The following is a 17,406-nucleotide window of genomic DNA, read 5'->3' as shown; positions in this document are numbered from 1 at the left end:
AGCTAGTTGGTTAGGTGTAGTGGAGAAAACCATCTTTTCTCAAATTTGTGTTTTCCAAAATTTTTCAATTTTACAAAATGATTTAAAAAATGAATACTTTATTAATTTTATAAAAACTAATTTCACAAATTAATTTTCTAAATAAAATTAATAAATAAATAATTAAATAATTTAATTAATTTAATATCAAATATTAAATTAATTTTACACAAATTCCACCTTCATGAACCGCTATTCATGAATTTATTATTTAAATCGTATTTAAATATTAATTAATTCTCCAATTTCGTTTAATTCTAAAACATGTAATTATAACATATATAATTACCAATTTCCTTAGTTCTAATTTGAACGTTTCAAATTAATTTATCACGCTACTTTAAAGCTAATCCATTTACGAGCTAGTAGGGGAACCTCGCAGACCTAAAAATCATGGGCTCTAACGATCCGAGATTAATTGTTAAACTTTTTACATCGAATTAATCTCCATTTGTTAACTAATGGGTCACTCCACTAAAACCCAAAGTTGCACTCCCCTCACTGTAGATATATTATGTCTACATGATTTAACCATAATTTGTAAGTTGGCCGTTCACAGGTTGTTCATAATAACGGCTGAGTATCATGTTTGTTTTACCCCCGATATTACATCTTGTTTCTTAAGTTCCTACTGATCTTCTAATAAACAATTGGTTTGTGATCTAGTCACTAAACCAGAACCCTTTCAGTCCAGTGAGAGGGGGGCTCCTTGTTCAAGACCTGGATTCAGTATTTAAGAGAACAACCTTTCTCCTATCCCTAAATAGGGTAGGCGTGAATTTTGTCTTGCACCCTATGTTCCCAACTATCTACTTGGTCTTACCCCTAAAATGGGAGGCTTATTGAGCCGGCGCTGTTGAGCCAACCTTCACCTATGCAAATTTATGGATAATCCCGAATAAACAGGAGTTCATAGTTAGCTCAGAATTAAGATCAAGTTACCTAGGTTATCTAAGTGAAATAGTCAGTCTTATACAGTAAACAACGTTATAAAGTAAGAGTGACTTATTTCTTGGTCCGATCTTATGAAAACTCATTGCATAGGACACTCTCACTCCTCATATCAATACATGAATGAATCTGGATAATTTTGTTTGTAGTATCTCTACAACTCTTTGTAACAACTACACAGTAGGCCATATCCAATAGTGTTACCAGAATAACATACCCAACCTTAATCATGTACTATAGATCGTTTTGGCTATTTACTCGAACTTGATCCATCTCTATGTCTCCATATAAATTTCAAGTATTCATATAATAGCCATGGATCTTAGTTTATTGGATTTAGACTTTTACGTATGAAATTTATAAAATCAATAATAAGTTTATTGATTATAGAATATGTTTATTGTTGGGTTTTATGTCCTAAAAACTCGCAGTTTGTAAAATGATAAACATTTTCTATTATCAATATACTTGTTATTGATCTCATAAATTTTATGAAAGTCTAAATCCAATAAACTAAGACCCATGGCTATTTCATGAGTGCTTGAACTTTATGTGGAGACCTAAGAGTGGATCGGGTTCGAGTAAATAGTCAAAATGATCTATGGTACATGAATGAGGTTGGGTACCTTATTCTGTAACATCATTGGATGCGGCCTACTCTGTAGTTGTTACAAAGAGTTGTAAAGTGCTACATACAATGTGATCCTAATTCATACATGTTATGTAATGAGGAGTGGGGGCGTCATATGCAATGAGTTTGCATAAGATCAGGACCAAGAAATAAGTCACTCTTACTTTATAACGCTGTTTACTGTTTAAGACTGACTATTTCACCTAGATGACCTAGGTAACTCGATCTTAATCTTGAGCTAACTATGAACTTCTGTTAATTTGAGATTGCCCTTAGATTTGCATAGTTGAGGGTTGGCTCAACAGCGCCAGCTCAATAAGAGTCCCATTTTAGGGGTAAGACTGGATAGATAGCTAGGGACATAGGGTGCAAGACGGAGTTCACAAATACCCGATTTAGGATAGGAGAAAGGTTGTTCTCACAAGTACTGAATCCAAGTCTTAAACAAGAGGCCTCATCCTCTCACTAGGCTGAGAGAGTTTGATTTAGTGATCGGATCACAAACCAGTTGATCATTAGAGGATCAACAAGGACTTAAAGAATAAGACGTAATCTTGGGAGTAAAACAGATATTTGATCCAGCCGTTATTACGAACAACCTGTGAAGAGTCGACTTTTTGATTATGGTTAAATCATGCGGATATAATATATCTATAGTGAGGGGAGTGCAATTATGAGTTTTAGTGGAATGACCCATTAGTTAACGAATGGAGATTAATTTAGTTTAATGAGTTTAGCCAATTAATCTCGGATCGTTGGAGCCCATGATCTGTAGGTCCACGAGGTCCCCCTACTGGCTCGTAATGGACTAGTTCTAGAATAGCATGATAAGTTATTTTGAAACGTTCAAATTAGAATTAAAGGAATTAGTAATTATATGAGATATAATTATGTTTAATTTTAGAATTAAACGGAATAGGAGAATTTATATATTTAAATATGATTTAAATATATAAAGATGGATATGTGTTAAAATTAATTTAATATTTGATATTAAATTAATTAAGTTTTATTTAATAATTAATTTATGAAATTAATTAAATTTTCAATTTTAAAATCAAAATAGATTTATAAAATCAAATTTTGATTTTTAAATAAAATTGGAAAAATTGGAAAACAAAAACACAAAATGGAAAAATGGATTTTTCCATTATCCATCACCAAGTAACTCACACATAAAGCAACTTCTTTGCCTTCTTCTCCAAGCATGAGCTGCAACGCATGCAACTCTTCTCTTTGCATGTTGATTTTCAATATAATGAAGAGATTGGAGTGAAAATCGGGCATGCAAGCAAAAGAGTTTTGAGAGAAAAACTAGTTTGAAGAATGATTTTTCAACAAGGTTGCTGCAGTGAGCTTTTCTCCTTCATTCCTTGATTCAAGCTTGTTTTGAGTCCCACAACTCAATCTAGAGCACCAAGAGAATAGTGGGGAAGTTCTTGAGGTGGTCTACAACAAGATATGGAGAAGATTGCAGCTGGAGAAGGAGTTTTGAAGAAGTTCTACAAGAGGTATGTCTTGAAACCTATTTTTCTGTAGAAACATGCTTTATATTATGCCAAAATTAGTGAATTTGAGTGCTTAAATGATCCTTGTACTTCCGCTACTGTTGATACAGTCCTACATTTATCTTTTACAAACTGCGAGTTCTAAGACAAAAAATCCAACAGTAGAGTCCTGTAGTTTGTAAACACTCGTATGAACAAACATTCTGTGATTTATAATATATGATATTTTATTCATATTGTTTATGGAATATTTGATATTTTAGTTGCATTAACCACAAACCAATAAACTAAGATCCATGATTATCATTGTAACTTAAACATATATGTGGAGACATACAAGTAGATATTGTTTTAAATGATAACCTAAATGGTCTGTAGTACATGGATAAGGCTGGATACCTTATCCTGGTGACACTATGAGTATGGTCCGCTTTATAGGTGTGATAAATGTTGTAAAGTGCTACAAATGATCTGATCCTGATCATTCATGTATTAGACATGCGAGCAGGAATATTCTATACAAAGGAGTTTGTATAAGATCGTACCACGAAATGTTTAGTCTCATCATATAACGCCGTTCATAATTGAGACTTTCATTTCACTAGGATGACCACAGGTAACATGACCTTAATCCTGAGTGAGTTGTGAACTCCTGCATATGAGGGCGGTCCTTTGATTTGCATGGGTGAGAATGGTCAGATCGTTGACTCAAACAGCCTACCATTTTGGGGATTCGTCTGATTGGGGAGCTGGGAACTCAGCTACACAAGATGAAATTCATAAATTCCTCAAAAGAGGGGTAAGTAGGTAAATTGCTCCCTTAAGGGCTGGTTCCGGGTCTTGAACAATGTGACGCCACACCCTCTTTTGGCCCGAGAGGGATGTAGTCATAGTAGGACTATGATCTATTATTCGCTAGAGGGATCAGTGGTATTTAAGAAATTAGATGTAACTACAGGAGAAAAACGGTAATTTGGCCCAACTGTACTTATGAGTGATTTATGAAGAGTCATGGTACTGTTGATTAGTTATATCCAATGGACATAAAAATATATATGTAGTGTAAAAAGTGCAGCTGTCAGTCTTTAGTGGAATGTTTGGTAGTTAAGGGATGGTAGATAATATGATTAAAGAGTTTAATCAGTTGTTCAAGTACCGTTGGAGCTTTAAGCTACAGGTCCATGAGGTCCCCTTAGTAGCTCAATGTATTTAAGTTAAGAATTAGTTTTTGAGATTAATTTGAAATGTTCAAATTAACAAGAGAGAATTCGATTATATATGATATAATTAAATTAATTCAATTATATATGATATAATTGATATAATGTATTTGACATATTATTGTTTGATTGGAGGAACTAACATTTGAATATGATTCAAATATATTTTCTATGAATAAGATTCATAGTTATTAAATTGAATATAAATATAATTTATATTAAATGCTATAAAATAGAGAAAAAGAACTATGGTTTATATATTGTATATGATGCAATATTAAAACTATAGGTTATAAATATAATATGATAAGTTAGTTATCATATTTATTTTTATTTTATTAATTATATGATCATTAATTCATTTTTCTCCATAACCATCCATAGTGGGTAGTTATAAGGTTTTATGGCAAATTGGGATAAAATAAGATTATTTTAATTATTCCAAAACACAAGTGATAAATAGATGTGATTATCAATCAAGTTTCTATATGATCAGTTGAGAGCCTAAACGATTGAGTAGGAAGTCTATGTGAGAGACTAGTTTTACTACAAGATAGTGTTGTCGCTTATACGACCGTCTTCCCCCTAAACTCCAATCTTCCTCTCTAACCAAAATAAGATAGAGTCCACCACTCTTAGATTCTCACACTGAGAATACCAAGGTAATCTAATGGTAATGTCCGGTTTGTTCGAGGATCGAGTTACTACTTATTCGAGGGAGTTCGAGTTTTTCATTGTGTTCGTGAGTGAGTTTGAACGAGGGATTTCTTGAAGAAGAGTTCTTCACAAGTATAGTTTCTTAATGATTTATTTTTATTTCGATGCATGTTGTATATGATTGAATGCATAATCTGTTTTGTATGACTGTAAATGTATAAGTTCATTCACAATGGCGTTTTGACGATCCGCTTCTGCTCAAAGGTCCTCTGTAAATTAGAAATTCTTCAGATCTAACCAACCCAAGAAAAATAGAAAAAAATCAACCCACAACAATTCAAATACAAAATTAACCAAACCCAACCCATATAGTTTGGGTTGGGTAGTGTAGGTTGTTCGGGTTGTCGGGTTATTTGAACACCCCTACTCAAGATTCTAAAACTATGTGTTGAAAAGGTACGCCAAATAATAAGATAAACTTTTCAAGGTACAATCTCTTTTGATAATCTAACCTACAGTGAATTAATTAACTTTATCAACAATGAAGGATTAGCCTTATGCATAAACCTTAAATTAAAAGCAAAAAATGAAAAATGAATTTCATAAGAAAAAGCAGGAACTTGGATCTTTTTGTGCTCAATATGGTTATGAGAAAATACATGCTCCATCAGCTATAAAACAACCCAAAAAATTTAGAAGAAAATTTTACAGAAAATCCAAAAGAACCTAAGGATATTTTCAAAATAACCAGGGCAAACAGAATTATAAATCAAAACAAAAAATAAGATTTAAAAATTATAAAACTACTAAGAAAGGAAAATAAATTATTTGTTATAAATATAAGTAAAAAGGACACATAGATCCCTATTGTCCTATGAAAGGAAAAATTAACAACTTAGAAATAGAAGAATACTCAAACATTCAATTATAAAATTTATTAACACCTTTAGATCCTTCCTCTTCGTCAGATATTAATGAAGAATCCTCTTATTACCAAAATTTTGAAATCCAAGAAAATACTGATAATTTTGATTTTGAAACGTTATGATCCTTTAGTGATAATCAAATAGAAAAATATATATATAATAAAACTATAAACGTCATTTCAAGAGACTAAGAAATTCCTTTTAAAGCTATTAGTTAAATTGAAGATAAAAGAAATTAAAAATATATATTTTGAAAAACTTAAAGAGCTTATCATCGAAGAACCTAAATAACAAAGTATCCAACATTACAATCTTAAATATACTTTCTTGCTTCAAACCTAAAACAAAACCAGTAACTATTCCTGACCTTCAAAGAGAAATAAATATAATAAAAGAATAAGTATCTAACATGAAAAAAGAAAATTCTCGAATTAAATTTGAACTCTTATCGCTCCAAACTCAAAAAATGATTGGCCAACCTTCTTCTGAAAACTCTGAAAACATTGAAATTGATAACAAAGCCAATAAAATTTTGCACGAATCTTTTATCAATCTTATCAATAAAGTTTAATTATATATATATATATATATATTAAATGGCCAAAAAAACTAATAATCACTAAAATTTGATTCATTTTCTTAGAAAAGAAAGGAATAAAATATCTGTCTTGAAAGTTTCACAACCAAAATGATTATTTTATTTCTTTTTTATGATAATGTCCAAAATCAAAATAGAACAAAACCTATTACTTGGAAACTGAAATGGATAGATTGTAAACAAATGATGTATTGAATGTCTCCTTGAATATTCACCCAAAGGATTTTCAAACTATATTATACATATGAAAAGATTCAAACTATATATTTTAAAGTAACAAATGCCCTCCAATAAATAACCTATTTAAAAACCAAACATCCTATATAGTCCAAACATAGACCAAATATTAAAATAAAAACAAGTAACAACTATCAATACAGACACTCAAAATGCAAATAATATAAAATTCAGAAATTGTCCACTTTTTGGATTACTTGGTTTTGAAAGTAGTTTTCCAATTTCTAGATTGGTCGTCCAATCCCAGTGATACTTTAATCATTAAATATACAAAAACCATGTAAAATTAAAACAAGACCGATGATTTATGGAGTTCTTAAAAGTTAAAAGCATCTAATATAAAAACATAGTAATCTGGCTTTTAATGTTAAATGAAACAAACAGCCAAAGAATAATATTTGTAGTTAACATGCAGTATTTTGTGTTGTTCCTGTTCTTTTTCTTCCTCTTTAGCTTCCCTGTCCATGGAAGCTCTGATGGCAATAAAATTCCCTTCCGTTACTGTTCCAATGCCACCTTCTCACCAAATTCCACCTACCTTTCCAATCTCAAAATCCTCTTTTCGGCTCTTTCATCCAATTCTTCTACCAAATTATATCACAATTCTTCCGCCGGCCGGCCCCCAAATCCCACCGCTTATGGCGACTTCCAATGCTGTGGGGATCTCGACGTCACCGCCTGCCGACAGTGCGTGGCCGCTGCCACCGCCAATTCATCGCAGGTTTTTTGCCCACTTAGTGTTGAGGCAGTTATTTGGTTGGACAAGTGTGTTTTGCGGTATTGCAATCGATCTTTCTTCTCCGTCATGGAAGATAGTCCGTCGGTTAATACGTGCAATGTTTTTTATGTTGGGAATGGGAAGGATGTGGTGGAAGCGTTTGAGAAAGTTGTCATCACAGCATTGAACGCCACTGCAAAGAAGGCTTCATCCATGAGTGGGGCTTTGAAATTTGCGACCGAGGAAGTGAATTTCAAAGATGCAACGGTTTACATGTTGGCAGAGTGTAGTGGGGATTTGTCCGATTTTAACTGTGGGAAATGCTTGAGACCTGCCCTTCAAGATTTGCAGTATTATTGTAGTGGAAAAACGGGAGGTACAATTGTCTCCTAGTTGTATACTTCGTTATGAAGTTTATCGGTTTTACGGCGGCGTTTCGCCATCTTTTATTTCCACTCCACCGGTGCCGCCAGCTTCTGTCCCCGTTATGCCTCCTCCGGCGGACTTCCCTTCTGCGTCCACTCCTCCACTAGTTTCAGGTTATATATACATACACACATATATGGAGCATCTCTTCTTAAAATTATGTTAACTCATTTGAATTAATTGAAATTAAGTAATGAGTTTACTATGTTGACTCATTATCAACAAAAATTTAACGAAAAAGTTGTTTTGTTTGGGACAGGAAAATGGAGACCGACAAGGGCGATGAATACGATGATTGGTGTTGTTGTTGCAGTCTATTTTATGTGGCTTTGAATTCTCACGTGCGTAGAGGTTGTCTAGGCTCAAATGTTTTTTTTTTTTTCTCTCTTTATCTTTGAGTTGAAGTAATTTGAAATTGTTATAGCTTTGTAAATGTTTCTTCTTCTAGCTTGGAAGAGGCATCTGTCATCTTTGTCCAGTTAGTTTTCCTCTATTGTTGTCGAGTAGGATTTTGTTATGGACTTTGGAGTTTCTTAATAAGAATAGGAAATTGTCAAAAATAACAGTAAAGAAACTTAAATGATGAAGAACAGAGGTGCTCGAGAGGCAATTTTCCTTGTTATTGTATTGAGGGAGGCAGACCCAATTTATACAGATATATCCCTAATTGGGATGAGCAAAGAATAACAAATATACATAAATATGTTATACATATGGCACAACACTAATGACAAATCTATAACCACTAGGAATCTTTCTTAACCAAATCTGTTATTGAGATATTCGATGACACATATCTGCTGACTGAGAAGGACTTGGATGATTTGGCAAGGCTGACTTGGTTTGACTTGCTGACATGGCAGTCTCCTTCTACTTCCTTAATATCTCCCCTCAAACGAGGGGGTAGTGCAACAACCCCGAGTTTGGATCTGAGACTAAAAATTGAGAATGAGTCAGTGTTTTTGTAAGGTAGTCTGCTATCTGATCAGATGAGGGTATATAATGCACGTCTAGCTGCTTGTTTAACACCTAATCACGAACAATGTGTATATCTATTTCGATATGTTTCGTTTGGGCATGAAAGACAGGGTTGATGGCTAGTGCTTCAACACTCAAGTTGTCGCACCAGAGTATAGGAGTCAACTTTGGTGTTATGCCGATTTCTCCTAGCAGTTGTTGTAGCCAAATGATTTTTGCTGAGGCATGTGCCATATACTCAAATTTCGTACTTGATTTAGCTACTACTAATTGTTTCTTGGAGAACCATGAGACAAGATTATCACCAAGGAAGACATAATATGCAACAATGGATTTTATATCATCAATGTTTCCTGCTCATCAGAATCAGAGTAGGCAAAACTGTAATGACCTGATCCTCTAGGACTCAAGTTAGGCCGTTACTAAATACATGCATGCATGAAACTTAAAATGACACCCTTTTATAGTGAAATAAATGCTAAATAAATAAGGTAAATTCAAAAGACCTTCATTAAATTCAAATATTAAAAACAACAATAAGGTACCCCGAAATTATAAATGATAATAAATAAGTCTGAAAACGATTTTTAATAGTAAGTTTCAAACACCAAAACTGAAAGTTGAAAAACATGAAAATAATCTAAATATCATAAGCGGAAGCATGAAATTGGTCCCAGTGGCTCGATCACGGATTCTGCTTGTCAATCACTGGTGCATCTCTACCTTTACCTAAAACAACAACATGAGAAAGGATGAGTATAAAATACTCAGTAAGTAACCCCACTACTGGGGTCAGGCTAGATATCTATGTCCTCTAGATGCCTACCTCTGGTGGAACATATAAACTTCTCTAGTCCTCATAGGACACATACATATATGAAAAACAAATTTTTATCCCACTGTAGTTAAGTATGCCCACTGCCTCTAGTAAGTCGCGTAGGACCCACAACCTCTGGTGAATCCCGAAGGAAAGCACCACCTCTAGTGAATCCCGAAGTAAACACAACCTCTGGTGGATCTTGAAGGAAACCACCACCTCTAGTGAATCCCGAAGGAAACACAACCTCTGATGAATCCCGAAGGATAACACGATCTCTTGTGAATCTTGAAGGAAACACAACATCTAGTGGGTATCTAACTAATCAGTGAGGACACTATCACAACCTCAACATCACAAGTATCACAACATGGTTCTATGTAGGTGATGTCTGGACGAGTGTTGGTTAAGTATTGTAGAGCCCTAATTGTGGAACGATAAGTGAATGGTCTTGAAGAGGAGTACCATCAGTTAAAGATAGATGATGATTCATAACACTTGGTGTAGGGGTTGGCTTCACATCATGAAGGACAAGTTTAAGGAGGAGATCATCAACGTATTTTTCCTGATTTAGGACAACACCATTGTCTAAGTAATGGATTTGAACACCCAAGAAGTAATGTAGTGTGCCAAGATCCTTAAAAACAAACTTACTATCTAGAATCTTAACTAACTTCGAGATTAATGAGCCATTATTCCCTGTGATGATAACATGATTTACGTATACTAGTAGCAGAACCACATCAGAACCATTGCGAAGGACAAAGTGAGAAGTATATGACCTAACATTTTGAAAGTCCCATGACTTCAAAGCATCCTTAAGGGTGTTATTCCATGCTCGAGGTGCTTGTTTAAGGGAATATATGGCATTGTTTAGCTTGCATACTGATAACGAAAATTATCCATCAAAGACTTGATGACTAAAATTAGAGGGACGCAATGCAATGCATGTCTTAAGGTATGCATTGATTCTCATGCGTCGGTGGTCATGCGTTGGAATGAAACTATGCATTAACGAATGTATGCGATGACCATACGTTCCCGTCAAAAGTTTTCTTGCACTCACACCAAGTATAACCCGAAAGAAAGTTTCTCGGGTGATTTGCTTTCGGGTGATCCGAGGTCGAACTCAGGGACTTGTAAATAAATGCTATGCGGTAATGTGTTTGCGGTGGTTGAATAAAAGAATGAAGGAGGGTATAAGCTATAAACTACTCCTACTCCTAACTAACAGACAACACAATGAGAAGTATGCACGAGAGTAGAGACACGACAATTGTTGACATGAAGTAAATGGATGAAAAATAGATAAAATGTGAGGATGTCTTCATCTCAACCCTTAAGATTGATCGCAAGGGCAATCTCAGCCAACGCAAGCTATGCGATCATGCTACACACACTTGAGCCTAACTCTAGGACGTATGCAGTATATCTACGATAATGCTGAGAAGCCTATGCCTAAGCTTCCATAACCCGCTCACGTGCTTTGGCCGCATGAGCGTGATAGCCGCATACCATCGTATCCTACTTCTGGATGCATGCAATATCTTATCCGTAGGGTGCATACGCTGTGTAATAGCAAATGGAGCTTATTCCTAAGTTCCCCATTCTTGCTTATGCATTCCAATCCGCTCTCTCGAGCCTTAGATTTGGTTTTTAGACTACTGATGCGTTATTTTATGAGGTGAAAATATGGAATGAGATGCGATGATGGAATTGTGTTGAGCAACAAGTTTTCTCAGTGGAATCCAAGTATAATCCCCACTGAGTTTCCTAGTAAATCCAGGATCGAACTCAGGGATTTGGGAAAAGGGTATGCGGTGGTAAGTTTCAAGAAGACTTTGCGGTAACCGGTAACTCAAATAGTTGTTTGGTTTGTTGGTTGTGGTAATAAAAATAAATAAATGCGGCGGAGTTTCGAAAAGAGTTGAGAAAATGGAAGATGCGATGAGTATGCGATGAACGGGTTGAGAAGAGTTCGACTAACACTTCCTAGGATACGTTCATGTTATGCGATCATGCAACACACATACAATAGCAAACCATCTCTCGACGCAGATCCTACGACTTCTAGTACTAAAATGCATGCGATATATGCAATAAATCTATAAGACCTACACATAAGCCTTTATTCATATTTATGCGATGAAAAAATGACACAAACACAAATAAGATGACCACATAATATCATACCTATCTCTAGGGTGCATGCGATACAGGTTGACAAACAGAGCTTATCTCTAAGTCCTTATTTCTTGCTTATGCAGATCTAATCTTGCTCTCTCAAGTCTAGATTCTAACCTAGCTCTCTCAAGTCCTAGGTTCTTTCTTCAGACTTTCTCTCGAGTAGCTTTAAATGGGTTTTGGGCACAACATAAAACAAGATAATCACATGCGATGAAGATCCTAGGTCATGTTAGCTTAGTTCTTCTTAACCCATTCGACAAATTTAGCTACTCATGCGTGCTAAGAGAGTGAACTGATGTAGAATGAGAACTTCCATTGTATAAATATAAAGTTGAAATACAAAATAACAATGCAAGAAGAGAATAAAGAGCCTGGTAGCAATCTCTTGCTTCCCAGGCTTTTACACTATCTTTTCTCTCTTGTTCAAAAGATAATCTCGCTCTCGCGAGAGTATGACCGCTCTCTACTTTCTACACCTCCGGGTTCTCTCTTGAGTTGTCCTGAGCGATCTTCCAGCGTCTCTTCCCTTCTCTCGTTCCGCCTTCTTAAAAATAAAAGAAAACTATGGACAAGGTTAAACTATGAACAAAAACTTGTTGAACTAGCTTAATCGAACGAACTGAACCCCTTTTCTGAAGGATGCCTTTGGTATTTATAGAGCTTCGGGGTGAAAGACGGCTTCTCTCTTCTGATTGCATAGATGGGATGACTTTAATTCTCGGACTGATATGCCGTATATTTTTCACCGAAAGGCTGATTGTATTTGTTATCGTTAGTGGCTTGTTAACTTAATTCGGATTCAACCGTTATCAGCTTTCTGTCCCATCGTGATTAATTATGCCTTTCACCTAGATGCGCCCACTGAGTTGCAACGACTCTCTGCGGCAATCTTTCTTGAGCAGATGTTTACGAGCACACATCACCGCAAAGCCTTGCGGTAATGCTGCGCTCGACCATTGATTTCTTGTGATTGTATTTTCCGTCTTGTGTCAATGCATATTGTGCATAAAAATACAAAAGTTAACTGTTTCTAAGCGATGAACGCATGCGACCGCAATGTTATGAACTTAATGCTTTTTGGACGCAATTTAACATATTTTATCAATGCAAACCTTCATTGTTTAATAATTTAGCACTGTAATAACGTGCATTTCTGCCCGTTATCACACCCCCAAATTTAAACAATGCTCCTCAAGTATAAGCTAAAGATTTCCTTTAGAAAGTCGACCACAAATCTCTTTTCCTAGATTTCTCCAGGATACTTCATTCAAATCCTATACACCACAATTTCCTCAATTCTTATTCAAGTCTCCTCTTAAAATATTTCTAAGATCTAGGGACTGCAAGTTTAACCTTCAAAAGGACTTTACTAAATTTCGGGACATCACATGATTTATTTCAAAAAACTTTTTCACTAGGGTGTCAAATTATTTTTATCCTTGCATATTTTTTACATTATTATTTTTTTTTGACCTTGCGCTGATCCAAGTGTCTCGCCTTCGTTTTAACTTGCCCCCACGTGTGTCATGCGGACATTCAATTATGAGCAATGTGTTCTTTCTCAGACTAAACTCATACCTACTTGGCAGCGAAGTTGCGATCATTTATTTATGCGCTGATCCTGGCGTCTTACTTTCGTTTTGGTTTTCCCCACGTGTGTCATGCAGACATACAACTACGGGTAACTGCCCTTCACAACTTAACTCTTATCAACATGGGTTTTCCCATTGCTTTGACAGTGAAGTTGTTATTCTCAAATTTTTCCTCTTTTTTTCTTTTTTTTTTTTCATAGAGCTAAAAATAGTAAGGTCGAAAATAAATACCTCACCCCTAAATGTAAAATGTGGCAATGTCATCATTGCCAAAAGATGAAAGAAGTCATGCGATGTTCTTAGGAAGTTTGGTAAAGGGTCAGTTTGAAATAAAGCTAGCAGACCACTAACTTCTAGAAATATTTCATGATGTTGACTTGTCTTAAAATTAAGTTGACTCTAGTATATATGAAAAAATAGAAGCATGTGTTTCATCATTGAAATCATAATTGGCAAAATGACAGCATGCGGTGACTTACTAAATTTATCAATGTTAACTGATTGCGGTAATCAAAGAGGATGCGGTGATAAAACTATCATAATTAAAATGCGATGCGAAAGTGCAAAATTTGAAATAAAGTCAAGGAAGAATACAACCCCCAAATTTGCATTGTCGCCCACATTGTTTGTTGATGCATCCTGCTTTATGGCGATCTTCTTCTTTTGGATTGCGATGACGGAATAAAGTAGTTGCGTCTTCATGTGGCGCCTCCGCAATTGTTCGCCTCGATCGTTTGCAAGAAAAACATTGAAAGGGTCAAATATTAGGAAAAAAAAACAAAGTTAACAAAATCGCTTCACTGCAATCGAGTTTTTTCTTAGAGAAGTAAAAAAATAGATATGCGATAATAGATAATAACAAGATAACAGTTCATGAAGTATTGATGTAGAAAAAGGATATTCAAAAGGATTGTGTCCCTAATGAGGTTGAGTCATAAAGTAACTCAGGGACTATTTATTCCAAGCTGGTCTTTTCACGTCCACGGTGGCTTTTTCCTCTTTTCTCGATCCCCCAAAATCTTGACTGCCTTAATCCGGAGCCTTTTCCTATTGATGTTCATTATGATTTCCCCCTTGTGCACATCAATTTGAGCACGACCGGTCGAGAGGAATGGTCGTCTCAATATGATGGGCACATATTCGTCTGCTTTACAATTCAAAATGATGAAGTCTGCCGGCAAGATGAATTTATCAATTGAGATTGCGACATCTTTCAACTCTCCCTCGGGATGTATTCGGGATCCATCCGCAAGTAGGAAAATCTCTGTCGTGGGCGTGAGTGTGCTAACATTGAATTGTTTGAAGATTGATAGCGGCATTACGTTTATACTCACCCCAAGATCGCATAGTGCTTGGCCACTGTAGACCCCTTCAATGGAGCATGGTATCATGAAGATTCATGGGTCACTCATTTTTGGTGGGATCCTAGCATTTTGCGTTACTACCACTGTTGTGATCTTGTCTTCATCATTTTGTTTCTCTTTCAATCATTGTGGAGTTGGTGGTAGCTGGACTTCTTCTGTCTCATGTTCTAAAGGCTTGAGGGTGGACGTAACTTTGGGGTTCATTTTCTCGGGCTTTTCTGAACTATAGGTCAACGGGTCCTCGGCTGTCTCTTATACACATCTAGATGTGTATAAGAGACAGAAATTTGGATGGTTTCTCCACTCGAGGTTGATAGGGATTGTTCTTTATGAAGCACACTGACTGCGGATTTGTTGGGCATTCCTCCATTGCTGTCTCTTATACACATCTAGATGTGTATAAGAGACAGTATCAAAGTAGGGATTATTTTTCGTGAAGCACACTGACTGCGGATTTTCTGGGCATTCCTTCATCGAATGAGCGTCTCCGCAAATGACACAACTTGTGGTCGTTTGAGCAATTGCGTTGACCAGCCCTTTCTTCACTCCCGTGTTATTAATTGCGATGCCTTGAATCAAATTCATCATCGCAGTCATCTGGTTTTGCAGGGATGTGATGACCCCATTGTTTGCGTCATTATCTTTTATGCTCAATCTCCGATTGCTCTCTCTCTAGTCCTCGTGATTTTTAGAGATGCGATCGAGGATGTTCTTAGCCTCCTCATATGTTTTGTCTAGCAGACCACCAGCGGCTACCGCATTGGTAGCGGTCTGCAAAGACGGATTTAATCCGTGATAAAAGATCTCCATTTATAGGAAGTCTAGTAATCCGTTGTGTGGACAGCTCCTTATCTGCTTCTTAAACCTCGCCCAGGCATCGTTGAGTGATGCGTCAGATTCTTGTTCAAAATTTATTATTAATTTCTTTCTCCTAACATTCTTGGTTGGTGGGAAATACTTCTTCATAAACTTTTCGACGACTTATTCCCACGAGGTTATCTCCCCCAGTTCGAGAGAGTATGCCCATTTTCTTGCTTGATCACATAAGGAAAATGGGAACAGAGTGAGTCGAACTTCCTCGGTGGAGATATTCGGTAACTTAAAAGTGTTGTAGATTTCTATGAAGCTTTGGAGGTAGGCGTGGGGGTTTTCGCCATGCCTCCCTCTAAACTGCCCAGCAGCTTGGATTATCTGCAACATTACCGGCTTCATTTCAAACCTCGATCTGTCTAACGCTGGCCTCATGATTCTTGGAGAGAAATTATAGACGTTGGGCAACGCATAGTCCCGAATGGGTCTATTGCGATCATTCACTAGAAGGATCGGGTTGGCCATTATATTGTTCGCATTTGCAGCCCTTGCTTCCGGTTGTTCTGCCATTCTTAGGGTTCTGTCTTATTGTTGGCGGTTGTCTCTCAGTTTTCGTCGAAATGTCCTCTCAATCTCCGGGTCATAATTCGCCAGAGATTGAGAGCTGTAAAGAAATCAGAAAAATTATCGTTAGCACACTGATTTTCCGAAGTTCCCGACAACGACGCAAAAAACTTGATGCGTTATTTTATTAAGTGAAAATATGGAATGAGATGCAGTGATGGAATTGTGTTGAGCGACAAGTTTTCTCAGTGGAATCCAAGTATAAACCCCACTGAGTTTCCTGGTAAGTCCAGGGTCGAACTCAAGGACTTGAGAAAATGGTATGTGGTGGTAATTTTCAGGAAGACTTTGCGGTAACCGGTAACTCAAATAGTTGTTTGGTTTGTTGGTTGTGATAATAAAAATAAACAAATGCAGCGGAGTTTCGAAAAGAGTTGATAAAACGGAAGATGCGATGAGTATGTGGTGAACGGGTTGAGAAGGGTTCGACTAACACTTCCCAGGATACGTTCATGTTATGCGATCATGCAACACACATACAATAGCAAACCATCTCTTGACGCAGATGCTACGGCATCTAGTACTAGAACGCATGCGATATATGCGATAAATCTATAGCACCTACACATAAGCTTATATTCTTATTTATCCGATGAAAAAATGACACAAATAAGGCGACCACATAATATCAAACCTATTTCTAGGGTGCATGCGATGTAGGTTGACAAATAGAGCTTATCTCTAAGTCCCTATCTCTTGCTTATGCAGATCTAATCTTGCTCTCTTGAGTCTAGATTTTAACCTAGCTCTCTTAAGTCTTAGGTTCTTTCTTCAGACTTTCTCTCGTGTAGCTCTAAATGGTGTTGGGCACAACATAAAACAAGATAATCGCATGTGATGAAGATCCTAGGTCATGTTAGCTTAGTTCTTCTCAACCTATTCGACAAGTTTAGCTACTCATGCGTGCTAAGAGAGTGAACAGATGTAGAATGAGAACTTCTATTGTATAAATATAAAGTTGAAATACAAAATAACAATGCAAGAAGAGAATAAAGAGCCTGATAGCAATCTCTTACTCCCCAAGCTTTTACACTGTCTTTTCTACTCTTGTTCAAAAGATAATCTCGGTCTCACGAGAGTCGGCCCGCTCTCTGCTTTCTATGCCTCCGGATTCTCTCTCGAG

The 17,406-nt window shown here is 36.2% G+C and overlaps 1 protein-coding gene across 1 annotated transcript; it reads left to right on the top strand.

The window, feature by feature from the left end:
• Nucleotides 1-7,176: 7,176 nt before the first annotated feature.
• Nucleotides 7,177-7,878, top strand: LOC120084114 (cysteine-rich repeat secretory protein 1-like). Its single transcript, XM_039040014.1, has one exon. It carries the CDS (start codon nt 7,177-7,179, stop codon nt 7,876-7,878), a length of 702 nt encoding a protein of 233 aa, XP_038895942.1.
• The last annotated feature ends 9,528 nt before the right edge of the window (nt 7,879-17,406 follow it).

The sequence above is a fragment of the Benincasa hispida genome, chromosome 8 (genome assembly GCF_009727055.1).
Source record: "Benincasa hispida cultivar B227 chromosome 8, ASM972705v1, whole genome shotgun sequence".
In the NCBI taxonomy this organism is placed as follows: Eukaryota; Viridiplantae; Streptophyta; class Magnoliopsida; order Cucurbitales; family Cucurbitaceae; genus Benincasa; species Benincasa hispida.
Note: the sequence above shows the minus strand (reverse complement) of the source record. Positions and strands in the feature narration are given on the sequence as shown.